Source organism: Bacillus rossius, chromosome 12, assembly GCF_032445375.1.
Source record: "Bacillus rossius redtenbacheri isolate Brsri chromosome 12, Brsri_v3, whole genome shotgun sequence".
NCBI lineage: Eukaryota > Metazoa > Arthropoda > Insecta > Phasmatodea > Bacillidae > Bacillus > Bacillus rossius.
Genome location: NC_086339.1, coordinates 44,474,283 through 44,500,007, shown reverse-complemented (window position 1 = coordinate 44,500,007; position 25,725 = coordinate 44,474,283). Strand labels below are relative to the sequence as shown.

Here is a 25,725-nt window from a genome sequence, read left to right as displayed (position 1 = left end):
AGCGGTCTATGCGACATAGAGGAGCATTGGCGGTCGGCGTCAAAGGCCCCCCCTTCTCTGAGACCGCTATGTGCATCAACGCCTCACTACACACACACACACACACTTAAGATACGCCGGCACACTGACCTGGTACACCCGGGGCGGCTGTCCATGGGGCGGCATCGGGTACCTGTGGGTAGCGTCATCGGCGGCCGAGGTGGGCGGCGGCGCCGTCGCGGCGCCTTCAGCGGCAGGCGGCGGCACTCCCATGGTGGCGCGCGTGGCAGGCGACGGCGGCATGGCGCCTTCAGCGGCGCGCTTGACGTGCGGAGGTGGCGTGACGTCTTCAGCGGCGCTCATGGCATGCGCAGGTGGCGCGCTCACAGTTGCGTGCGTGGCGGCGGCACGCCCCCTGTGACGTGCGCGGCGGGCGGAAGTGACACGCCCCCTGTGACGTGCGCAGCGGGCAGAGGAGACACGCCCACTGTGACGTGCGTGGCGGGCGGTGACACGCCCACTTTGATGTGCGCGGCGGGCGGAGGTGACATGCCCACTGTGACGTGCGTGGCGGGCGGAAGTGACACGCCCACTTTGATGTGCGCGGCAGGCGGAGGTGACACGCCCACTGTGATGTGCGCGGCGGGTGGAGGAGACACGCACACTGTGACGTGCGTGGCGGGCGGTGGTGACACGCCCCCTGTGACGTGCGCGGCGGGCGGTGACACGCCCACTTTGACGTGCGCGGCGGGCGGAAGTGACACGCCCCCTGTGACGTGCAGGGTGGGTGGAGGAGACACGCCCACTGTGACGTGCGTGGCAGGCGGTGACATGCCCACTTTTATGTTCGTGGCGGGCGGAGGTGACATGCCCACTGTGACGTGCGTGGCAGGTGGAAGTGACACGCCCACTTTGACTTGCGCGGCGGGCGGAGGTGACACGCCCACTGGGACTTGCGCGGCAGGCGGAGGATACACGCCCACTGTGATGTGCGGTGACACGCCCACTTTGATGTGCGCATTGGGTGGAGGAGACACGCCCACTGTGACAAGTGTGGCGGGCGGTGACACGCCCACTTTGATGTGCGCGGCGGGCGGAAGTGACACGCCCCCTGTGACGTGCGCGGCAGGCGGTGACACGCCCATTTTGATGTGCGCGGCGGGCGGAAGTGTCACGCCCCCTGTGACGTGTGTGGCGGGCGGAGGAGACACGCCCACTGTGATGTGCGTGGCGTGCGGAAGTGACACGCCCCCTGTGATGTGCGCGGCGGGCGGAAGTGACACGCCCACTGTTACGTGCGTGGCGGGCGGAGGTAACACGCCCACTTTGACGTGCGCGGCGGGCGGAAGTGACACGCCCCCTGTGACGTGCGCGGCGGGCGGAAGTGATACGCCCTCCGTGACGTGCGCGGCGGGCGGAAGTGACACACCCTCTGTAAAGTGCGCTGCGGGCGGGGGAGACACGCCCCCTGTCACGTGCGCGGCGGGCGGAGGTGACACGCCCTCTGTGACGTGTGCTGCGGGCAGAGGTGACACGCCTTCTGTGATGTGTGCGGCGGGCGGAAGTGACATGCCCTTTGTGCATTGTGGCATGTCGTCGGCAACCTGGTTGTCTCCCGGACTGGGTCGCGATGTGGCGGCTTTGAGACATGCGGCCGTGCCAGTCACTCTCCCAGTGGCTGGAGGCGGCGTCGTCGGTGGTGCCAGAGGTGGTGTGGTGGATCCGCAGTGACGCTGCGTGTGATCGGCGACCTGGCTGGCTGCCTGCCAGGCTGCATCTCCCTGTGGCTGTGTCGGTATGCACGGCCGCGCCAGTCGCTTTCTCAGAGGCTGGGGGCGGCGTCGGTGGTGCTGGAGGTGGCGTGGTGGATCCGCAGTGACGCTGCGTGTGATCGGCGACCTGGCTGCCTGCCAGGCTGCCTCTCCCTGTGGCTGTGTCGGTGTGCACGGCCGCGCCAGTCGCTTTCTCAGCGGCTGGGGGCGGCGTTGGTGGTGCTGGAGGTGGCGTGGTGGATCCGCAGTGACGCTGCGTGTGATCGGCGACCTGGCTGCCTGCCAGGCCACCTCTCCCTGTGGCTGTGTCGGTGTGCACGGCCGCGCCTTCGCTTTCTCAGCGGCTGGGGGCGGCGTCGGTGGTGCTGAAGGTGGCGTGGTGGATCCGCAGTGCTGATGCGTGTGATCGGCGACCTGGCTGCCTGCCAGGCTGCATCTCCCTGTGGCTGTATCGGTGTGCACGGCCGCGCAATCGCTTTCTCAGCGGCTGGGGGCGGTGTCGGTGGTGCTGGAGGTGGCGTGGTGGATCCGCAGTGACGCTGCGTGTGATCGGCGACCTGGCTGCCTGCCAAGCTGCCTCTCCCTGTGGCTGTGTCGGTGTGCACGGCCGCGCCAGTCGCTTTCTCAGCGGCTGGGGGCGTCGTCATTGGTGGTGCCGGAGGTGGCGTGTTTGAGTCGGCCTGACGTGTCCACCCGGTCTCCGCGTGCCAATTGTACCACAGTGGCTGGACGGGTGTGGCCTCCTCCATCTGCGGTGATGTCATCACCACCCAATATGGCGGGGGTGGCGTCGGAGGCGGAGGGGGCGGCGTGTCTGCGTCGGCCTGACGTGTCCACCCTGTCTCTGCGTGCCAATTGTACCACAGTGGCTGGACGGGTGTGACGTCTTCCATCTACGGTGATGTGGTCTCCACCCCATATGGTGGGGGCGGCGTCGGAGGCGGCGTCCTGTTGAGGACGGACGTCTGGGTTGTCAGTGACGCGGGCGGCGTCATGGCTGTTACCGCGGCGTGGTGGTTGGCCGCGTGTGGTAGTGGCGATGCGGGCTGCGTTATGTGCTGTCGTAGCGGTGTCCGGATTACGTCCGGCCCCTCGGAGTCCGCTGCGGTGTCGTCCTCCTTCCATTCGTCCTGTTATTCGTACTCCCAGTTGTCCCCTGGGCATGGGTAGCCCTCGCTTGCCCATGCCTCGTAGGCCTCCTGGAAGTCGTTCATTTCTAGTGACCAATGGTGACTTGTGACGTTGCTCCACTATGCATGCTCGCCGCTTCGTCACGACTCATGTTCATGCTCATGTTCGGCGCGTAGCTGTGTGAGGCGCGCGGACTTCCGCTCCCACAGCCGTTATCGCGCCTGGCGCGTAACTTGATGCGTGCCTGGCGCGTAACTCGACACGCGCCTATCGCCAGGTGCACGCTCCTTTGGCCGTCTGCGCGTCGCGTACGTTTCCGCGCGATTCCTTTGTTCCTACGCAAGCCCTTACTGGTACACTAATTTGAAGCACAATAAATTTGAAAAATTTGAAAGTTAATTTTTAATAAAATGAGAGCCACACTAGTCGGGCGTAATTTTGACACCGTCCCCGCTACATATGACTATTTAGACGTGATTTTTGCTCGGGTTCGTGATCTCAGGGAGGGTTCGGCCTTGTGGCTAGAGGTAGGGGTTAACGCAGTGGGCCCCCCGAGCTGTTATGGCCACTCGGGACGCCTGAAGAATAAAACAAAGTTTCTGGAAGATATTTAGTGAGTTTAATACAGCACAGCCCAATACTTGGTGCTGCCCGTTCTGGCCGTAACGGTTTGCCCGACGCGACTAGTCACACGCGCAGCTCACTTCCTCAGTGGCGGCTCACGATTGTAATGCGCGTGAGGGGCGGACTTGTACACGTGATGCGATAGTTACAAAAATACACTCTGACATGGCGCACGATATCTTGACGAACAATACACTTCACTATTACCTAACACTTAATAAACTGGGTTAGTGGCACGTAGGCCCGTGTCACCGGCGACTCTACGTGATGCCTAGATATGTCCCAGGGACTGAATCGTTATTATGTTCGATGGCACGCGTCGCCTGCTGGCTGCCCCGTGCGGGCCAAAACTAAGTAGACTGTAGGCTAAGTTGGGGCGTGAAGCGCCGACGTAAATTCACGTAAATTTCCCACAGTACTTACGTACGACGTAGAACACTCATCTTGGAGCACTGATTTAATTAAGTTAAATACCTCACGGTAAATTGAGGCCGACCGCGAAACTGTACGTAAAAGGTTGAAAAGATATTACACTATTGAAAACTACATGTCGGTGAAAGCAAAGGTTGAAGGTACCGCGTTGCGCGCAGGCTGCCGGCCTGGTTGAGCTCTCGTAGGACACTGCCGGTGTCGCCGCGCGCGACCCCCCTCCCCCGCCAGCCCTCCAGCGGAAACGTGTGAATTTCGCGGGAAACTGAACCGGCCAGGTTCGGGACAAAACGCACAGTGAAACATGATTTTGACAGGACTGTATTATTAATTAATGAAAAATAATGTTTAATAAAAACCTGTGGAAAAATATAATTAAAATAATTTGTTGTAGTGCGGCGGAGGGATATGCCACACCCGGCCGGATCCTTCCGCCAGCGTAGCACTCGTTGCATGGCGTTCGCCTCGTCGCACGAACTACACTTTGCTGCGCGCACGAGCGTGTTCAGTGCACACGCTTTTGCGAGACGTTGATGAGGCATAGCGGTCTATGCGACATAGAGGAGCATTGGCGGTCGGCGTCAATATAACAAAAATATTGGTTAAATATTGAAGTAATATGCTATATATTTTTTTAGAAATTATATATTAAAGCCATAATACTGCCGTCGTCCGCGGTCTCGTGTTCGAGTCCGGGCGCGAGTTCTAGCGGGGTGGCTGGTCTGATTAACGTTTTATGTTCTGAGAGGGCGCCAGGCTAGCTCGGTGTCTAACCAATGAGGGTTCGTGGTTCGTTGCCCCAGCGTGGTCCGCTAGAACCGTCGGCGGTCTTGCCTGGGAATTTACGTTAAAGAAGAATGCGTGGGATTGCCGTAGTAGCGACATGCCTTTATTCAAGGGATTGACGTCACACCATACAATTACTGAGCACAGACATGCCCCTGAGGGCTACTTGTCCGTTGCGAGGTGCAGGCCGGTACATGTTCAATGTTTCGTGGCACTGGTTTCTCGGGTAACAGTATGCAGGCCAAGTACACTTGGTGCAAGAGAGGCGCGCACAGATGACGTGGCGCAAAGTTACATTAACAAAGTACACTTAATGAAAATTAGACGCCCACAAATGACGTGGCGCAAAGTTACGTTAACAAAGTACACTTAATGAAAATTAGGCGCGCACAAATGACGTGGCGCAAAGTTACGTTAACAAGTACACTTAATGAAAATTAGGCGCGCACAAATGACGTGGCGCAAATTTACGTTAACAAGTACACTTAATGAAAATTAGGTGCACACAAATGACGTGGCGCAAAGTTACGTTAACAAAGTACACTTAATGAAAATTAGGCGCGCACAAATGACGTGGCACACAGAGTTTGTGGGTGACTGGAGTCGGCCAGTCCCGTAAGCGATTGTTTCTACGCTGGTGCCGTGCCCACTGGGGTGGTACACGCACCGCCACTAAACTTGGCGAAGTTTTCCTTGCGGGTTTGTGGTCAGCGCGAAGGCGCGTGGCCTTAAGAAAAGTTCTGTGGTTTGCGGGAGACGGCCCGTGCCGTATGCTGAAGAGCGACCCTGCGCACCAGGTGTGGTGCGGGACGTCTTTACGTTTACGCGGTCGGATTAGGTCCTGAACCGTAAAAAACGGACCGGGCACGCACGGAGAGGTGAATAGAAAAAGGTTTGGCTTATGCTAAATGACTATATTTACCGGACGTTACTTGCGATGAAGACAATGGTTGTGGTCTCTCCGTGGGGCGTAGGTCCGTTCCGGTCCGCGAGTCGAGTAGAACTGCGGAACTGGCATGGCGTCCGGTGGCGCGTCGGCCCCTGCCGCGCCAAGCTTGACCTCATTACGTTAAAAACTAAATGACTGCGTCTGGAAGAGACTTTAAGGTCGCAAAATTCGTAATTAATTGTTTGAGGGGGAATGGGTGTGGTTCGTCTCTAGTCCACTCGGATTTAGTGTGCTTTATAATAATAATGTCTGGTTTGGCCGTTCGGCTCGGTGGCTCGCTCGACTCGGGTGGTCCACGGCCAGGGGTGCGTTCCGTTAGGGGGAGAGTATACTGGCGGGTGCAGGTCGGGCTTAGGGATGGTCGTCGGTCGGACGACGTCAATACCTAAATTTAACTGTAAAAATAAAATTCTAAATGTACCTATTATATTGACAAAACATTAATATAAGATGTCGGAAAATTCGCTTTTTTTCCCCCGTATTTTCAACAAATGATAGAGTTAATAGGTATATATTGCTAAAATATTTTCAAGGTAAGATGAGAACAATCGTAAATTATAAATGGAAAACCATTCGTTGTATTTATTGCTGTAAGAACACGTGCTGCGCTCTATGTTAAAGTCAAGAAATATTTTAGTTTAGTTCTTTTATAATACACTTCGATGTATTTGCGATCTAAAAAAAAATTTTCAGATTGTAAAAGAAAAGAGGATGAGATGTTATTGTTTGCTTGAGAAAGTGATGGAACCTAAGAAATATGATGTTATAGGCAGAAAAATATAAGCAGGAACATTAAACCAGGGTCTACTGTACGTGTCATTGGCTTTTTACTTTAAGTAACTTTCTTTTTAAAGTTTAAATTCAATTACTCTGTAACAGTTATGGAAAAATAAATATAACCTTACCAAAATTTTGGACGTCTATGTTCGAGCGACCATCACGAGACTATGGCACTATAAGACACCTTAAAACCCATGTAATTACTATAATTTGTAAGTGGCATGCCTGAGAGCGGGTGAGTTTCATGGTCGGATACTGGAGGAAGAATCGAGCCTAGCACCCATACGGATCACGTCATTGCCTCAGCTGTGGTTCCACGTGGTGGCACCCAAGTTTTTAACGACGAACATCCGTCATCGGAAACGCACATCCCCCTGCTCCATGACCAATTTTCCATATGTATTTTACTGAGATGTCCCATTGGTTAATGCATTAGTGTTCCTTTGCAACATATTAGATTCGTCTCATTCTTTATATTATGTAGACGCCTTAAATGCCCGAAATATTAATAGTCGGAAAAAAAAAAAAAGAATTAATTGTTTTAAAAATCATGCAGAGGATGAGTTAGTAATGCACAAGGGGTTGTTTACTGCTTGTAACTGGTGTTTGTTGCAGGAGGTGGAACAAAAGCCAGTGGTTGAGATGGAGTTTGTCAAGGTGGACAGCATCCTGCAAGTGTGTGTAGCTGCTGTCTCCTTGTACCAGAGCAGTCTTCTCCACTGTGGTTGTGTTGCAGGAGGAGGTCGAGGAAGAGACTCCACTGGCTGGCGTCCAACCAGCTGCTGTGTGGCAGGTGAGTCGTGGTTTCACTCTGTCTCGGTCACAATGCCAGGCTGTCTCTCTTCGTAGCAACCACTGTTAAATACTGTTAGACAATGTTTCAACTACTAATTTGAGCCAGGTCTGCTATCTTTTCGAGAGTGGCTGTCCAGTCTATGCTTCAAAGAATCGGAAAGCCATACTGAACAAAGGAGTGAAATGGAAATCAAATATAGCAAATTTAATTGACATAAGAGTTCATAAGATTATATAAGGGGAATAAAAATGTGCCAAGCAATTATGTTTCTCTTTTCTCATTTTACGAGTATATATGTGCTTCAGCAGTCAGAACTAAGCGAGCAGTGATTGTTATTGTGATGAGGTGAACCTCGTCAGTGGTCTCTTAGCCAGACTTCAGGCGTGCACGCACCCTTGTGACGTAATCAGTGTAGGCCATCCCCTGCTTGCCAAGACGACCTTCCCCGTTACAAGAGCTTGGCATGGTTATGTGATATTTGATACACCCTTATGGTCCTCTTTGGATTAAGTATGACTTTTTGAAAAGTTTGAAACTTACTAATTAACTTATCTAGTAGACCCTACTGATTCAAAAAATACTTTAAACAAACTAAATTTGTACAAAAAGATTCTTCTATTTGAATGTTTTTGTGTATCGCTTTCTTTGGAAAAGCATATTTGTGTGTGTTTACACCAATATTATGAATAAAATTTACACTGAAGAATTATTTAAGTTTTTAATAGTTTTCTGTTTTATAAACAAGTATTGCAAAAGTGTATATAACAAAAATACAACCTACGCACTATTTAACCTACCTGCAAAGTGTATCTTTAACTTGAATTATAATAATATTACATTTGTTTGTGGTATATACCTTAGGAATTTAACTTATGGTAACAATACAAAATAAATTCGATCTTGTAGTTTCCAATAACCAGACTTTTTTTTTTCTGAGAAAACTATTTATAAATTTTATCTAACAAAACAAAAAAAAATATTGAAACCCCTTCCAACAAATGCCCTTTTTTTGTCCTTGTGGCATTGCAGACCCCTACCACCGCCATGCTTTGGTGATTATTCTAGTGAAATTATGGTTTTCAATAATACAGTGTATCAGCTGTTTATACAGGTAAAGATTATGGCACCTAGTCTGTATTTGCATTTTGTTGACATATATAACCATATTTTTGCATTAATGCAAAAGTATTCCTGTAGTCCGTGACTATCAAAGATTAGCGTTAATTCATTTAGAGGCAAAATGACGTAAAACAGTTTGTTTCTAGCGACTAGTCGGTAAAGCCGACTATCCGGCCACATTCATTGTCTGCTACTATTCGGCAAAGAGCGCTGAATATCCGGTTCTTACTTTCTATCTATTTCTCAATAAAATGTATATAGGGGGAATTACATTAATTAAAAACCTTGATTGTTTATTAATATTTTTATTTTATAATCTGTCTTACACATTTTTAAATGTTTAGCAAATTAACCTTTCCTTTGTTAATCAGTTTCTAAAATTACTTACTTGTAAAGAAAAAAATATCTATGACATTTATCAAACAAAATTAGTAGCTTAATTAGCAAACAATACAACATAATATCTTATCTTCAATAAACATTTAAAATATTTCTTCTTAATTAAATAAACAGTAGGAATTTATTTTATTAACATGCTAAGTAATATTAAAGCAAGATTGCATGTGCATTATGTACAGTTAAAAAAAAATATCAAAAAATTCTAAACATTAACTGCTTCATAAAAACAAAATTAATCAGTCTAACTTACTTTATGATTTATGACCGTACATAACCTAATCAAATCAAATTTGTGACAAACAATAATGTCATCTCCTTATATTTTTTTATTTATTATATTTTATAATTAAAGGTAAATTATGATGTAGAAAGTATAGCTTCTGCCCAATCTGGCAGCAATTGATTTCTTTTTGTTTTGTGTATGTTCCCGGCCTCTGAGAACAGCTGCTCACTGTAAACGGAACTTGCGAGACAACTAAGTTACACTTATGCAATGCGCGACATTTCAGGATACCTAGAACTATTGCGGCTCCACCACTGAAATGGGTCATCATTCCGCTTTATCACTGGTAACACACAGTAGGACTGCAGTCCATGAGCTGACTTGACCTGTCATCTTGAATATCTTCTATTTTTCTTGATAAAAATTTTTGGTAGCATTGCCAAAACTTCTGGTGTATTGCTGTTTCTGTATTGTCTTCATTGATGGAGTTGCTAAGTAGATTATCTGTGCTAGGTAAATATTTACTTGGGCGGTATTTCCGAAAAAAAATGTTAAAAATCCGAAAATACCTTTATTTTATGCTCTTCAACTTCCTCTTTTCATTAAAAGTGGCGGAGGTAAGAAATTCCAAATACTTTAGGAGATATCGAATTTTTAAATTTCATCATATGTAGTTGAGCGGTATTTCCGAAAATAAATGTTAAAAATCCGAAAATACCTGTATCATATGCTCTTCAACTTCCTCTTTTCATTAAAAGCGGCGGAGATAAGAAATTCCAAATACTTTAGGAGATATCAAATTTTTTAATTTTGCAATACAAGACCTGTGGAACCATTCGAGCGGCGCCATTTTTGTTATTTTGCCGTGTGTTCGTGAATACGTGAATCGTGAATGCGTAATTAATAAAATGGTTGATTAGGTCAGGTCAGTTACATTATTAATACTTTCAAACTAAGCCGACATTAAAAATTATTTTGTGAATTAATTTTAATGGCTGTTTAGTTTTAAAATATTTATAATGTAACTGACCTGACCAAACAAACCCGGACAGAGGGTGAACAGTAAACTAAAATGGTCGATTAGGTCAGGTCAGTTACATTATAAATACTTTCAAACTAAGGTGATATTAAAAATAATGTGAATTAATTTTAATTATTCTTTAGTTTTAAATTATTTATAATGTAACTGACCTTACCTAACAAACCCGTAACAAAGGATGTACAGTAACAACTCACGTAAATTTTTTTGTTACTTATTACTTGCGCAACAATATCAAAATAACAAATAAGACTTTAAAATTAGAAACGTTATAAACTCACGTAACTTGGAGGCGGTAATTAAACACCGTTTTAAACAATAATTGAACTAAATAATCACGTATTAGTTCATTTGAATTCTGGCCTATCACGAACAATCACGTGACATCATTATCCAATAAAAAAAAAATAGATACTCGTACGTAAACAAGAAACAATGGTGCACGCACGCCACAGGAATGCGCTGGTTTTGTGCTGAAATTTAAAAATTCAATATCTCCTAAAGTATTTGGAATTTCTAATCTCCGCCGCTTTTAATGAAAAGAGGAATTCGAAGAGCATATAATAAAGGTATTTTCGGATTTTTAACATTTTTTTTCGCAAATACCGCTCAACTACATATGAAGAAATTTAAAAATTCAATATCTCCTAAAGTATTTGGAATTTCTAGTCTCCGCCGATTTTAATGAAAAGAGGAAGTTGAAGAGCATAAAATAAAGGTATCTTCGGATTTTTAACATTTTTTTTTGGAAATACCGCCCAAGTAAATATTTACCCTGTGCTATTGTCGCTCTCATCATCACTGATGCTATTTTTCTGAAATTCTAATAAAAAGATCTAATGGTGATGAGATCCGCTGTCTCGAAAAACTGTTGCTTATATCTTGGATCCAACAATGTAGCCAGGGTGAAGACTGTTATGCTCCAAGTCGAACCTACTCTTCAAATCATTTTCCAGCAGGACTATTATTTGCATGATTTCTTTGTTTTCATCATTGTAAATTTAGAGATATTTCTGTAAGGTTTTCAGATGAGGTATTACTTCAGACACCGAAGAGCAACTTGAACTTATAATCTCGGTAATCTCTTCAAATGGCTTCAGCATTTCAATGCTTTTTCCGAGTTTTTTCCACTCTTAAGTAGAAAAATTTTTGAAATTTTGCGATTGTTCAGCCAGGTACGTATAAAGAAACAGCCTGTTTTTTGTTCTAAAAGGCAATATATCATATAGTACGTGGAATTCCATCTGGTACATACATCTTGGACAAGCTGGTGGTTTGATAAATTTAGTTCTTGCTGCAAATCACAAAGTTTTGACTGATCTTGATTAGAGTGGTGAAAGTGTGTGACAGTTTGTGTCGATTTTACAAGTATTTGTCCCATGGTATCATGTTTCAAAGCAGTATTGATTGTCAGTTGTAGAAACAAGGTACTCGCTTAAAATCAAAATCGTCTATTGCTTTCGTCACATTTCTGCCATTGTCTCGCGCAACTGCGTGAATTTTGGTCGTATGTATATCCCGCAAAGTTGGAATTTCTTCTTAACAGTTTTTTATATTATTGGCAGTATGTGTTTCAGGGAAATGTTTCATTTGCAATACTGCGTGATGATATTTGAAACTATCGTCAAGCCAGTGAGCTGTAAAACTCAAAAAATTTCCTTGTTATTTATGTTTGTCCACATATCAGTAGTGACTGAAATTGCAGTTGCACTCAGCACTACTCTTCGTATTTCAGATATAGTCTCTTCGTAAAGTTGAGGAATAATGTTCTCTGTAAAATATTTTCTGCCCTGTGTGTTATATTTTGGTTTAACTTTGCTCATCAAGTTTGTAAAGCCAGTATTTTTAACAATTGTCAGGGGCTGGTTGTCAAGTGCAATCATCTCACCTATTGCAATATTGATGTCTATTGATCTTGTCTTCACGTGACCATTGTACAGCAAAACTATCTTCAATATTTTGCTGGCTTTTCTGACATAAACTGACCTCTGACGATACTGAAGTTGACGGAGTAGGCACTCTTGTAGGTAGTTCTTCTGCTTGGATTTGCGACTGGGAGGAATCGTATGTGGCCTAACATTTGATCGTAGAATCAACTGAGGTATCAGGGTTGAATGTCTGTATTTAGTATGGTTGTTCATACTTTGTAGTATTCGCTGTTTTTCCCTGCCCACCACGAGAAATTATCATTTGGCACTGGTTACACTTGACTTTACGGGAATTATTGTCCAATTGGTCAAAAAAAAAAATACAAACACAAGACTTTCTTTTTGACAGGATTAAATTTTAATTGAGCTCTTTCACTTTAATGAACAATAACAGTATTATTTTTATTTTTTTTTACACAAAAATACTGCTCTGACCCATGCAAAAGCAAACATCAAGAAACATTGCGAAGTAAACAAAACATGTTCCGACACGTTCGCAGGCGGCAGTTGCGACATGCGCTCGTATCTGCTGTAAACGAAACAACACAGAAATTGCTGAATACTCCTGAAACAATGATTGGCTTGGCCGACTAGTCAGCCTCTTTACAACCAACTAATCAGCTAGTTGGCCAAAGTAATAGACGGCACATTTCTAACAGATAGTAATGAGTAGTCACATCATTTATTTACTTTTAAAGAAAGTATATTCTAGGATGAGTAACCTAAGCAACTAAGTAGTTACTTTGAAATAGAGACATTATTCTTTCACTATACGTAGATATAATTAGATCAAATCTTGAATTTTGTCCAATACTTTGGAATAGTATAATGAAATCTGATACTTACAAAATTGAAAAAATTCATAAAAAAACAATTTCATTTCTAATAAACTATTTCCCATGCCAATTATAGCTTCTCTTTCGGATTGTTGAATCTACTTAGACCCATTTTTTAGTTGCAAGTACAGTGTATACTATATAACATAGACCTAAGACTTTTTAAATTCCATAGACATTTATTATCCACCTTATGTATCTTATACAGAAACAATGACATCATATTCAGACTAACAACTAATATTCCTTTACCCCAGTTCTCTGGTGTGCATTTTTCTCTCCAGATAGTCTCATCACACTGTATAGCCAATGAATTGCTATTACTGCTTCGTCAGTCCCTAGAGCTTTACCGTTAATTCATCCTTTTTATTCCTTCCTCTACCTCTTTCCATGTGATATCCTCATCATGCAAATCTGCCCTTACTTCCTGTTCGTCTGCTCCTCTTCATTCTCAATCCTGCCGGGCTTTAACTGCTTCTCAAATAATAAACCCACAGTTTATTTTTCTCTTCTACTGACGTGACCATGCCTCCGTCATGTGTCATCTGAGTGTCTGAGCCCTCTCTTTCCTCCTACTCCGTGCTGGGCTGTATGATAGTTTCTTACTGCCTTCCATGAGGGGAACCTACTATAAGTGATCATTATCATCAGAGTGCAACAGAAAGTAAACTAAATTAAATTTATTTGCTGACATTGTATCTCAGCAAAGCATTTAATAAAGCCTAAATTGCACTACCTATAAAATATGAATAATTCAAATGTGTGGTAATTTTCGTACACAAAATTACTTTTAAAATGCAGGTTGAATTGTATGTATCACAAAATGCAATGTTGTTCTGCCAGATATCTCTACTGGCACGGGGTGTTGTTTACTGCTTGTAACTGGTGTTGTTTGTTGCAGGAGGAGATGGAACAGAAGCCAGTGGTTGAGATGGAGTTTGTCTGTGTGGACAGCATCAAGGTACAGTAGCCTGCAAGTGTGTGTAGCTGCTGTCTCCTTGTACCAGAGCAGTCTTCTCCACTGTGGTTGTGTTGCAGGAGGAGGTCGAGGAAGAGACTCCACTGGCTGGCGTCCAACCAGCTGCTGTGTGGCAGGTGAGTCCTGGTTTCACTCTGTCTCGGTCACAATGCCAGGCTGTCTCTCTTCGTAGCAGCTACATTACTACTTACTAGAGGAGTTCTCTTTGTCTTACTGTTATAAAATAATTTTAAACACTTGACTAACTAATCATCATGCTCTTTCTCAAAACAAATAATGGAGATTTTAGTGGCTGTGTTCTAGTGAGCCAGATAAGTTACTGTCGGGAGTTTTCTTTTCTCTTCAACCGATAAATATAGGTATTTAGTTAATATATGTATGATTTGTTAACATTTTCAAGGTAAAGTTTGCGGCTTCAGCCTGTCTACTTTATTATTACAGGTGGATGTCATGTGGTGTAGTCATCTACTGGCTTGCCCCTCATGTGCCTTCTATTCCCGAACCACTACAAGGCGCAGAAAATTTTGTGAAGGGTGGGAGCTCCAATACGAAAATCTGAATGTTTTCAAAAATCTAAAATGGATTGCTACATTATGTGCATAATTTACAAAACATTTGTTGAAATGTAATGCTTGAAATGTTGCCAATAATAGCTTGGGAATACGCACACAAAGACAATTTCATTGGAGGCATTGTTCAAAGTGAGGGGTATGAAATACTCACTTCAGGTGTCACAAAACCAGTTTAGATAGACACGAATGTTGCATCAGAACTACGGGAATATCAATCTAGATATCACATCCCTTTTTTTTAAGCTAGTCGCAGCGAGACTGCTTCATGAAAGGGGTCGCGGTTGAGAATCACCGGAAAGAAACTACCACAGTGACGGCAGAAGGACGAATCAATCAATCCATTGGGCTGCATGAAGTAAAACTCGTGCTAGGGGCCCGGTGGCCTAGGAAGTGGGGGCACTGGCCTCTGATTGGCTTGAGATGGCGGTCGAGAGGTCGCTCCGCCGACCAAAAGTAAAAATAACAAAGGTGGCTGGTAGCTTAACTTAAGGGGCATCGGAGGTCATTTGTGGCGGTCCGAAAGCAGCGCGCTCCGTCGGGGCCTAGACAAAACAGACTCAGGGTTAGTTCACAAAAGTCCCGCAAGAGGGACTAGCGTAATTCTGGCCCTTATGGGACCAACTGGTATGCGCTCTGTCGGGCCAAAAGTAAAATAGAGAGAGCTGTTGTGGCCGCAAGAGGCCTCACTATTCGATGAACTAAATTAAAGTAGTTGGCATCTTCGCCACGAGATGGCAATGGTGGACCTTTCACTGTCCAGTGTGATGTCCTTGATTTCAGCTCGCCAAGAGCCGAGGTTAAAGGCCCGGTCAGTGCCCTCAGTGAAGTTCCTGGAAAAGATGAAAAAGGAAGGGGGGAAGGAACTGCTAGCTCGTGAGAAATATTTTAGGGAGGGGGCATATACGTGTCCGACAGCTCTGGAACAGTAGAAAGGAGGGTGTCTGGAGCTGCTAACCTAAGCTGAGCTCTGGGAAGAGGGCTATCCTGGGACGATGCTGAGGAAAGAACTCTCGGTCACGAAGCCAGACACTGTTACTTGTCGCGTTCGTGACCTGAGGCGGGAAGAAAAATGATGTTTTATACTTGGCTGGCGAAATCACACCAGGCTCTCGGTTGCAGAGCTTGGAAAACGTAGCGGGACTTTACTAGAAACAGGGTGTCTACTGACCCTCGAAAACCTAGAAAAATCAGGGAATATTGTAATCAGGTAATAATCAGGGAAAAATCAGGGAATTTTTGTTTGGTAAGTTGTAGTTTGCAATACGTTTTTTGTTTATTGATCTGTTTGCATTGACGTAGCATCAAGTGAATCGCACCCCATTTTTTTATTTTTGAATGGAAAATAACGAACAGTTCCCACATCCATTTTCTTTTATTTACCATCGGATTCGGAAGTGGCGTTAAATCACGTGATACAAACTGGTTCAAGCTGGTCTGTTATCCTGCTGACGTGACGTGCTGCAGCATGTGCTTCCCACGTTCGGATTATACCGACAGGTGCATCAATGGATGCCCTCAACGTAAACTGGGCATTTTTGTTAGCTTTTAAAATACATATCACAGACACTTTTGGTGAAGATTCGCCATCGTTGCTATATAATTGGTATCTGTGGGCTTCATACGGTCCATGGTGCTTTCAAAACTGGAATTTCTGCTATACAATTGGACGTTGTTAGTTTTTTGAGGCACAGTTACTATTTGTTTATGCATGTACCTACCTGCAAGGAGGGCAGATTACATTAGAATAACTGGATCAGAGCTTTTTTCCAAGAAATTTTGTGCAATCAGATGGAATACAACAGTTGCTGAGCGTGCCATGAAAACGTTACCCCACCTAAAGAAATTTGTTAGTGAAGTTTCTATTTCATCTGTGTCTTTCAGTGTAGTGAAAAGTGCTCTTGAAGAAAGTAAAATTGACATTCTTCTACACTTTGGCATTAGAACTGGAATTGTTTCTCACAATGTTCCAAAGTGAAGCACCCATGGCACCTTTTCTCTATGATTCACTGGTAGACATTTTATTAGCTTTGGCAGGAAAGTTTTTGAAACCATAGGTACTGAAGAGCTTTAGGGAGAAACACAATGTATCTCGATTGGATGTAGATAACCAAGAAAATCTATTGACTGCTAACAATATCAAGTTGGGTTATGCAGTACGCCATGCCATCAAGAAAGAGAAATTACCAGTAAAGTCTGTCCTGTTACTGAAAAATGTTAGGACTTGTCTAAAGGTTATGGTAAAAAAACTTCAAGACAAAAGTCCCCTGAAGTACAAACTTACCAAGAGAATTTCCTGCTTATGTCCGTCTGTGGCTTTAAATTCGGGTGTGAGGAAACAGCGTGTGAATTACAGTTTAGAATGTTGTCTTTAAAACAAGTGGCTATAAGGACAAGAAGCTGATAACATTGAGTGATCATATCAGTTGGTATGTTGCTCGCAAGATTCTGAAGCACTGTTCTCGTCTTTTTCTCGAGAAGACTGGCGCCTTGATCACTTGTGGATGCTCATTCTTAAGGCACATACAGTAGCTGCCAAAACAGGCCTTCTAAAGTTTGTGAGGATGATGTTGGTACTTTCCCATGGAAATGCATCATTGGAAAGAGGATTTTCAGTAAATTCTAATTTGCTGACTGAAAACTTGCAGGAAGAAATACTGATCGCACAAAGACAGATGTACGACTTTGTTCAACGTTCTGGAGGTGTAGAGCATGTTGATATCACCAAGTCCATGTTACAGTATGTAAGAAATGCTAGTTGTAGGCGTAAGGAAGCCCTGCAAACAAAACAAAAAGGAAAGGAAGCTGCAGACAAGAAGAAGGCAGAAAAAGAAGAGTTGAAGAGGAGATCAAGGCATTGCAGTTGAAGAAGGCTCGAGTGTTGGATTTGGCTCGTTCTGAAGCAAGTGCAATAGCCGCAAAAGTTGAGTCATTGCGAAATTGATGGGAGCTTCCTTTTACTTATGTTTTTGCAAAAGTAAGTGTGTGAAATATTTGTAGCTGCATGTTTTATTTGCCATCAATTGAGTCACTTTGGCCACGTCTTGAAAAAGGTATTTTTTTTTACTAATTTAAGTGAGTTGAAATATTTTGAAACCCGTCAATGTACTGTTATGCAGTTTTTTCAGTTTCGTGGGATGTCGTAATTGTGTTACAGAGAACTTGGAAAAGTTCAGTTTTAGACCTGGAAAACCTGGAAAAATCAGGGAATTTCATGTACTAGATATGGTAGACACCCTGTAGAAAAGATTCGATCAGGATGAACAATGGGCTAACAAAGTTTATATTAGGAGTTTTTGGTGAAAAATAAATTTGTGTCAATTATTTCAAATTTGCGGCACAAATTGACAACTGTTCCTCAAGCCCCTCTGGCCTCGTCCGACTAAGTGAAATATAAATACTTACATTGTCTTAACTCCTCTTCTTACAACCTAATCGTAACCTCTAAAGGCCATGGCCTCCCCTCGGAGTGAACTTAAAAAGTTACATCGCAAACTAGGGGACTTGTTGCCACAAGCGAGAGGCATAGTCTCCGCCTGAGCAAGCCCCAACCTCAGTTTAACTCCTACTTAAATCCCTACTCACCGCCTACGCTAAACAATCCATGATTGTTGGAACCAATTTACAAACAACTAACGAGGACAGCTGAGCATGCTACCCCCTTCACCCAGGTGTGCACCCACACCGCGCGGCCTGTTGCACCAGCACACCCCAGTGGCTGCGGCCAGCGACTGTGCAAGCACTCAGCAAACAAACGACAACAGAATTTGTACAATCTGCATGCCAGCCGTATACTCGCCCCAATTACTCGGTCCAACACATGCACGGAGAGTGAACAGAGCAGCCAGCCCAGAGTCCTAACTGTGTAGTACAATAATCTGATTTCATAAACTCTGGAAATTTGTAACATGCAGCATTACCCTCTCCTCAGCGAAGCTCGAGCCCCTTGGAGCTACCTCCAAATCATAAATTTTAGAATTTTTAAATATTCATCCCAAGAAAATTTACAATTATTTGTAAAATACATAAATAATAAATACACAAATGTTTACAACACAACATAGCAATAAAAGTAGACTGTTGCCAATACTAGTACAGTAGAATCCCGCCGATGCGACCCCCCTCTGATGCGTCCATTCTGTTTATACCACCGTTTTTTGAGGAACCGTGAAAAATTTGAGCAGAGAAAGTCGAAAATTTGAGTAAAATTGGCTGAAAAACAAGTCTGTTACACTTTGTTGGGCACTATGTGTTCACGTTTATCTTGGCGAGCGCTGTACTGTAAGCAGGCATGCATACAAAAGACGGCTAAAAATAGATACCACCATTCTAGACTGTCCAAGCATTAATTGAATCCAAAAAACATGTAGTGGTTAGTTATTTTCAAAATGAAAACCTTTAATTTATTACAAAATAAATAAATACTACTCCTTTTACTGTCATTATTTGCCTAGTGTACCTTAGCACATGCTTGATATAAACATTATTCAGTGAAATACTACGTAAGATTTGGCTACAGTAAACTTATAAAACATTTTCAAATAAATATTTTTTTGCAGGCATTTGATTATTCTGCTGTGGAGACTAACTCTCTGGCAGAAGCTTCCAGAACAAGAGATAGTTATAGCGGTGAAGGCAGTGTATGTCTCAAGACTGAATGTGTAGTAGAAGATGATACAGAGGCAGAAACTGCTACCTGCGGTACTAGTTTGATGTCTGACGTTTGCGTCAGTGTTTCAACAGATTGCAAGTGCCTTCAACATCATCAGCATTTGTGTTCGTCAAGCAAACAAGAAAAAGATGCTCCAATTATAAGACAAGAGCAACTAGTACGTCATTTAGTTGAACACAACAAATATCATACACGGGAGCGTCCCTTCAAGTGTGATGTGTGTAGTAAATCATTTAGTAGTAAAAAAACACTTATAGTACACGTCAAGTTACATATAGGAGAGTTACCCTTCAAGTGTGAATTATGTAGCAAGTCTTTTATTTCTAAAGGGTCACTGATTATACACAACAGGACACATACAGGAGAGCGTCCCTTCAAGTGTGAAGTGTGTAACAAATCATTTACTAGGAAACAAAACTTTAATTTACACAAGAGCGTGCATACAGGTGAGCGTCCTCTCAAGTGTGAACTCTGTAGTAAGTCTTTTAGTTGTAAAAGGGATTTCATTGTACACAACAGGACACATACAGGAGAGCGTCCCTTCAAGTGTGAAGTTTGTAACAAATCTTTTGTTAGAAAACAAACCTTTATTGATCACAACACGTTGCATACAGGGGAGTCTCCTTTCAAGTGTGAATTATGTGGTAAGTGTTTTAGTTTAAAAAAGTATCTGAATGTACATATCAGGGTACATACAGAGAAGCATACCTACAAGTGTAAATTATGTAGTGCATCTTTCGATTCTAAAAAGGATCTTATTTTACACAACAGGTTACATACAAGTGAGCAACCCTTCAAGTGTGAATTATGTGGTAAGTCTCTAAGTTCTAAACTGTGTCTTATTTTACACAACAAGTTACATACAGGGGAGCGTCCCTTCAAGTGCGAATTATGTGGTAAGTCTTTTATTTTTAAAAGGTATCTGGATCTACACATGAGGGTACATACAGGGGAGCATCCCTTTAAGTGTGATGTATGTAGTAAGTCTTTTAGTTGTAAAAGGGATCTCATATTGCACAACAGGTTACATACAGGGGAACGGCCGTTCAAGTGTAATGTTTGTAGTAAATCATTTATTAGGAGACAAGTTTTTAATGCACACTACAGCTTACATACGGGGGAGAATGCTATAAAGTGTGAATTATGTAGTAAGTCTTTTAGTTCTAAAGCGGCTCTCAGAGTTCACAACAGGTTGCATACAGGGGAGTGTCCCTTTAATTGTGATATGTGTAGTAAATCATTTAGTGTAAAAGAAAAACTTATTACACACATGAAATTACATACAGACGAAGGTCTCTTTAAATGATAACCCGTAGTAAATCAAATAATCGCAATGATCACCTAGTCATGCACAACAGAATGCATTCTGCGATGAATATCTCTTGAGTATGAAATAAATTAATCCAAGTCTGTGGATACACCTGAAATAGCTATAGCACAGATATAACTTTCTGCACTGCAGAGACATTGTTAACAGATTGCCAGTGTTTGGGGTTACAGTTTGAGAATGAATGGCAAAAAAAACACTATGTACATATCTTTCCCCACTTTTTTTTTCCAGTTTCATATCTTTAGCTCAACTTTTAATACAACTATCACTCACTTAGCACGACTAATTCGTTCCTAAGAATGCTCGTGTATTTCGAATTCGCGTATTCTGAAGCATTAGTTTCCATAAATAGCAGGGCTAGTTTATTTAATGTGTTCGAAAATTGTGTAGGAAGATATACTTAATGTAATATAAATGCGTCAAATTACACTCAACTATAACTATGTCACACCATTTATCTTTATATGCCTCCCATCGCACTTTGTATGACAAATACGACTCCGCATAATGGGAGATACATGGTTATGTACTTTATCGTCAGGCGGCTGGCTGACTTTTTTCTTTTTGCCTGCCGAGATTTTGTGCCAACTGAAATTAACAGACATGCTATTCAAGACAGGGGCAGTAAAGTTCACATCGCGCTAAATGAATCCGCGCAATCTGAAGACTTGCTAAGTGAGGGATAGGTCTAGTTAAAATTAATAAAATTTAATATATATACCAAAATTTACTAAAAAAAATTATAGTAGGTTGTTTTTATTGTTATGATGACAGTATTTATTGATGTGTTTGTATTGTATTGATGTCGGTGCAAAATATAAAGGCATTTCTGTGAGCTGCCTTGTAACCCTTGTACTAAGTATATTGAATATTAGTGATCACTGCTATTTCATTTTGCTAGTTTATGGCTTCAGATCATTGCGGTAGGAGTAAGTATGCAGAGAATGTATGGTGGCTAAGATTTTAGATCAATATATTTATAAGTAAGATGATTTTGAGGAACCAATAATGTTTAACATTATGAAGATCTTTTTTAATGTAAATAAGTTTGCGATTTGTACCGTATTTACTCGCGTAAAGGCCCCCCTTTTTTCCCCAAATTTTCGACTCCAAAAAAGGGGAGGGGGCCTATATGCGAATTTGGAGGAAAAAATAGATTTTTCTTTTTTTCAGATATGAAAAACTAACATTTAATAAAAGCAAAATGAAATACTGCCACAACTTATTTAAAAGCCAATTAAATTTTGATTAAATGAAACAGCGGAACGACTGGCAAGTCGTGCATCTTTGTTCTAATGAGGGTGGTTGGGGGAGGCAGGAGGGAGAGAGAGGCAGCTAGTCCGGAGGAAGGAGGGGCAGCGCTGCCTGGGGGGGGGGGGGGGGAGAGGCGTGGCGTGGCTTGGCTTAACCTCCCTCCTGCCAGCTAGCCAGCCAACCAGACAAAGGAGTGTAGGTACCTGCTCCACCCACTTCCCTTCCTCCTTCACTTCCCCTCTTCCACCCCTCTTTACTCCGTCAACACTGCACCATAGAGTAAATAAAGTACTAGTACAGAGAGGACACTCAATGCTATTGCAGTTCGTTTTTTTTATTCAGAAATGCCCTAGTTGCTATACAAAAATGCAAACTTGACAAACATTAAAACGACGTTGCAATGGCTTAAAAACGAGATAATGTACCTTCTGGAGTAGGACTTACATTTAGAATTATAAGTACATTTTAATTTAAATAGAACATTGATCCTAGAAAGTACAATTTGTAGTTAATATGCTTAAAACACTAATTTGAATAGTAGGGAAATTTGCAGCTTCCACTGAATGTTGGCGAGCTTGTGACTTCTTTCGTGCATGCATTAATATTTATAAATATGTATTGATTTTATTTTTTTTCCTTATAAAAAAGGCAAATCATTTAACTAAATATCGGTAAACGTTAACATATATTGATTTAGGATAGCAATATTTTTAAAACAATAAGTAAATTTCTTACCTTCGGGACAGTGTTTGCCTTAACCTCATTTCTGTTAAAAATGTTTTTGTTTACGTAGCATAACATGTCAAAATGCATAACATGTAACATATTTTCGGATTAAAATAAATTGCTGCCCTTTTTTATGTCCATCTTGCTTGTCTCAGCGTTCACACAAGTAATCGTAGTACAACATATAGCCCTTAACCAATATAAAATATAATGTTCATTCAGATAGGCAACAAATATCTGTTGGTGTTCCTCAGGGTTCTGCACTAGGACCTTTGCGTTTTCTTATATACGTTAACGATTTGCCTAAAAATGTTAAGAGTGGGAAAATTGTATTATATGCTGATGACACTAATATATGGAGATAACCCTTTAAGTTTAATTGCAAATATCAAAATTTTAACTAGGGACATCATAGATTGGTTTAAGGCTAACGAATTAATTCTTAATAACACAGAAACAACGTGGCTGCATTTTAAACTTAATAACTTATACAATTTGCAAGACCCCCAACTGTATCGATAAATGGTGATAATATATCTCAATCAAATTCAACCAAAATACTAGGTATATATATTGACAAGAATCTTAATTGGAAATCTCATATTGCTTATTTAACTAAAAAAATGAGCTCAATATTATTTGCTATGAGAACATTTTCAAAACTGACTAATCTAAATGCTTTAAAAATTATTTATTTTGGTTATGTTGAACCTCACTTATGATATGGAATAATATTTTGGGGTAATTCCACGGACTCATCTAAAAAATTTTTCGAATACAGAAAAGATTTGTATGTATAATAATACATGTTAATTATCGTACCTCATGCAGACAACTTTTCAAAAGCTTAGGTGTCTTAACATTACAATCGTTATACATTTATGAATTACTTATATTTGCTCATTCACAGTTGAATGAACTACAGAATTTCAATTTACATAATTATTCGACTAGAACAAAAAATAATTTTCATATATTACAACATCATACAAAATGTTTTGCAAATAGTCCGAGATACTCTGCTAAACTTCCACCACATTTTAAATCAGAAAACAAACTTTGTGCATTAAAAAAAAACTGAAAGATTTGCTTTTGGAATTCAGTTTTTATTCTATTAATGATTTTATAGAAGCAAAACTATGCTAAAAATGTATTATTATTATTATTATTATATGATTTACATTATTTGTTTTTTACTATTATTTTTGTTTATGTGTATATGATTGTACTTAAATGTGTATTCGTAATGTATAATATTCTTGACGAGTCCTATACTACATGTACAATATAATTGTATATTTTTGTAGTCGACTTGGACAATAAAACTACTATACTACTAATTTCTGTTCTAGTAGAACCATGTTGATTGAAGTTAAGGTTAGGATTTTCGAATTACCGAATTGCATTACAAATCGCAAACAAAACTAATGCATAAAAAAGTGCAGAAGTATTTAATCATTAACACGGGCAATGTGTATTTCTGGCAAATTTAACAGCCTAAGATGTACAATTTTTCCACAAAAACTGAAATGAAGCTGTTACCAATGGCATCTAATTCTTTATGGATTAGGTGAAAGTACAAATCTTTCTCCTATCTTCACTTCTTGAAGACAGGTGTGTAGCAATTGTTGAGGGGAAAAAAACCTTAATTTCAACATCAAAAAGACACTTCATTTTATCGCAACCCTCACCTCGGTAATTGTTCCGTATCACGTATCCAAGTTTATCCCTTGATCCTGTTGGCATGATCATGTATGACACATGTATGGCACATGATGCTTGCTGTTTTAATTCAGTACTTCGAAAGATCTGGACATAACAATGATATAACAATACAAACTATGTTACGAAGTAAAGCAAAGTTTTTTCAGGATTTTTTTTAATCTAATAATATGATCATAATTCATTGTTACATCTGAATTTTTTTTTATATTCAGGATCTTTCGATATACTAAATAAAACAGCAAGCATCATTACCACAGGCTCAATGTATTCAGGATCATGCCATTAGTATCAAGGGATAGACTTGGATACGCAATACAAAATTTTTACCCCACCTCCCTCTCGACCTAAAAATAAAATACATACAAAACATTTAGAATAAATAAAGTACATAAGCAGAAAGTTTGAGCAGAATTTGAGACTCATTGACATTTAGAACAGTATCTAAGTATTAATGTCGTGTGTGCTTGTCCTCAATGTGCGACTACACACTACATACCTAAAAAGATGAAATTCTGTAGGGCATGAAAACAAAATGCTCATCACTATTTTAATTATACAAAACTTTTATTTTGTTTCATTTTAATAATTTACACATACCTAGTTTCGTCAAAAGGAAACTTATAGTAAAGTAAATTATTATCTCTTCTCTTGTAGCAGTAGTTAACACAACACGTAACCGAATCAGGCATGTTTCACAACAGTGATTTTTAAAATATATATATATAAAAATTTAGCTTCCGTATGTATTTGGCCACAAAACTCGGAAAGTATACGATGGTTTGGATTGAAATTTTTACAGAACATTGCATTTTAACAGAAGAGTGTTTATATGAAATAAAAGTTTGGGAAAATCCACCGGAAAAGTCGGAAAAAAAAGTTTCTATAACTAAATATCATGGTCACCCAACTTAGTTGTGACCACGCTCGACGATGCTGTACCATATTGTCGAAGTTCAAGCACATCTGGCTACTCAACCATTGTGCCTTGACGACTATAATTTACACAAATATGTATATATATATATATATATATATATATTTCAAGAAAGAATAAAAAACTTTATTTAATTTGAAAGTATATTCTTTCGACTCTATTGATAAAAATACGTTTAAATTAAAAAATATTCAAATTTTTGGAGCACAGTAAAAAAAATGCATTTAACCACGAATATGCGAGTTAAACTTCAGAACGATCCAACAGCAGTCATATTTTCAAGACAATTAATTGAAGTTTGTAACGGCACTGTACCTACAAATCCAGAAACAGGAAAAATCAGCTTATCATCTGATTTATGCAACATCGTAGATTCAAAAGAGGAATTAGTAGACAAGGTATTCCAAAACATCGAAACAAAATTCAAAAATCATGCATGGTTGAGCGAAAGAGCCATTCTAGCGGCTAAAAATGTTGACGTACACGATATGAACAATAGTATTATAAACAGAATCGAAGGTGAAACAATGACATACAAATCTATTGATTCAGTAGTGCACCAAAATGAAGCAGTGAACTTTCCAACGGAATTTCTCAATTCACTCGATGTTCCAGGATTACCACCACATATTTTGAATTTGAAAATTGGTGTGCCAATTATATTGCTTCGAAATATCTGTCAGCCTAAATTATGTAATGGTACACGATTAGTAGTTAAAAAATTAATGGATAATCTTATTGAAGCA

At 41.4% G+C, this 25,725-nt stretch overlaps 1 protein-coding gene across 2 annotated transcripts; it reads left to right on the top strand.

Annotated features, from left to right (window-relative positions):
- Positions 1–6,310: 6,310 nt before the first annotated feature.
- On the top strand, positions 6,311–25,575 carry LOC134537889 (gastrula zinc finger protein XlCGF26.1-like). Of its 2 annotated transcripts, XM_063378803.1 has the most exons (5): positions 6,311–6,479; positions 7,187–7,243; positions 13,692–13,751; positions 13,829–13,885; positions 18,898–25,575. In XM_063378803.1, the coding sequence occupies exons 3-5, from the start codon at positions 13,698–13,700 to the stop codon at positions 20,314–20,316; spliced, it is 1,530 nt and encodes a 509-aa protein (XP_063234873.1). In that variant the 5' UTR covers positions 6,311–6,479; positions 7,187–7,243; positions 13,692–13,697; the 3' UTR covers positions 20,317–25,575. The 2 variants fall into 2 exon arrangements, 1 of the variants encoding a protein (XP_063234873.1); XR_010076062.1 differs by lacking the exons at positions 6,311–6,479; positions 7,187–7,243; positions 18,898–25,575 and adding an exon at positions 14,211–18,891 and having other exon boundaries at positions 13,718–13,751.
- Positions 25,576–25,725: the final 150 nt, after the last annotated feature.

Coding starts and splice junctions, on each gene's coding strand:
- LOC134537889 (XM_063378803.1), top strand. CDS start 13,698: ATGGAACAGAAGCCAGTGGTTGAGATGGAGTTTGTCTGTGTGGACAGC. Junction 13,752..13,828: donor TCTGTGTGGACAGCATCAAG/GTACAGTAGCCT, acceptor GTTGTGTTGCAG/GAGGAGGTCGAGGAAGAGAC. Junction 13,886..18,897: donor AACCAGCTGCTGTGTGGCAG/GTGAGTCCTGGT, acceptor ATTTTTTTGCAG/GCATTTGATTATTCTGCTGT.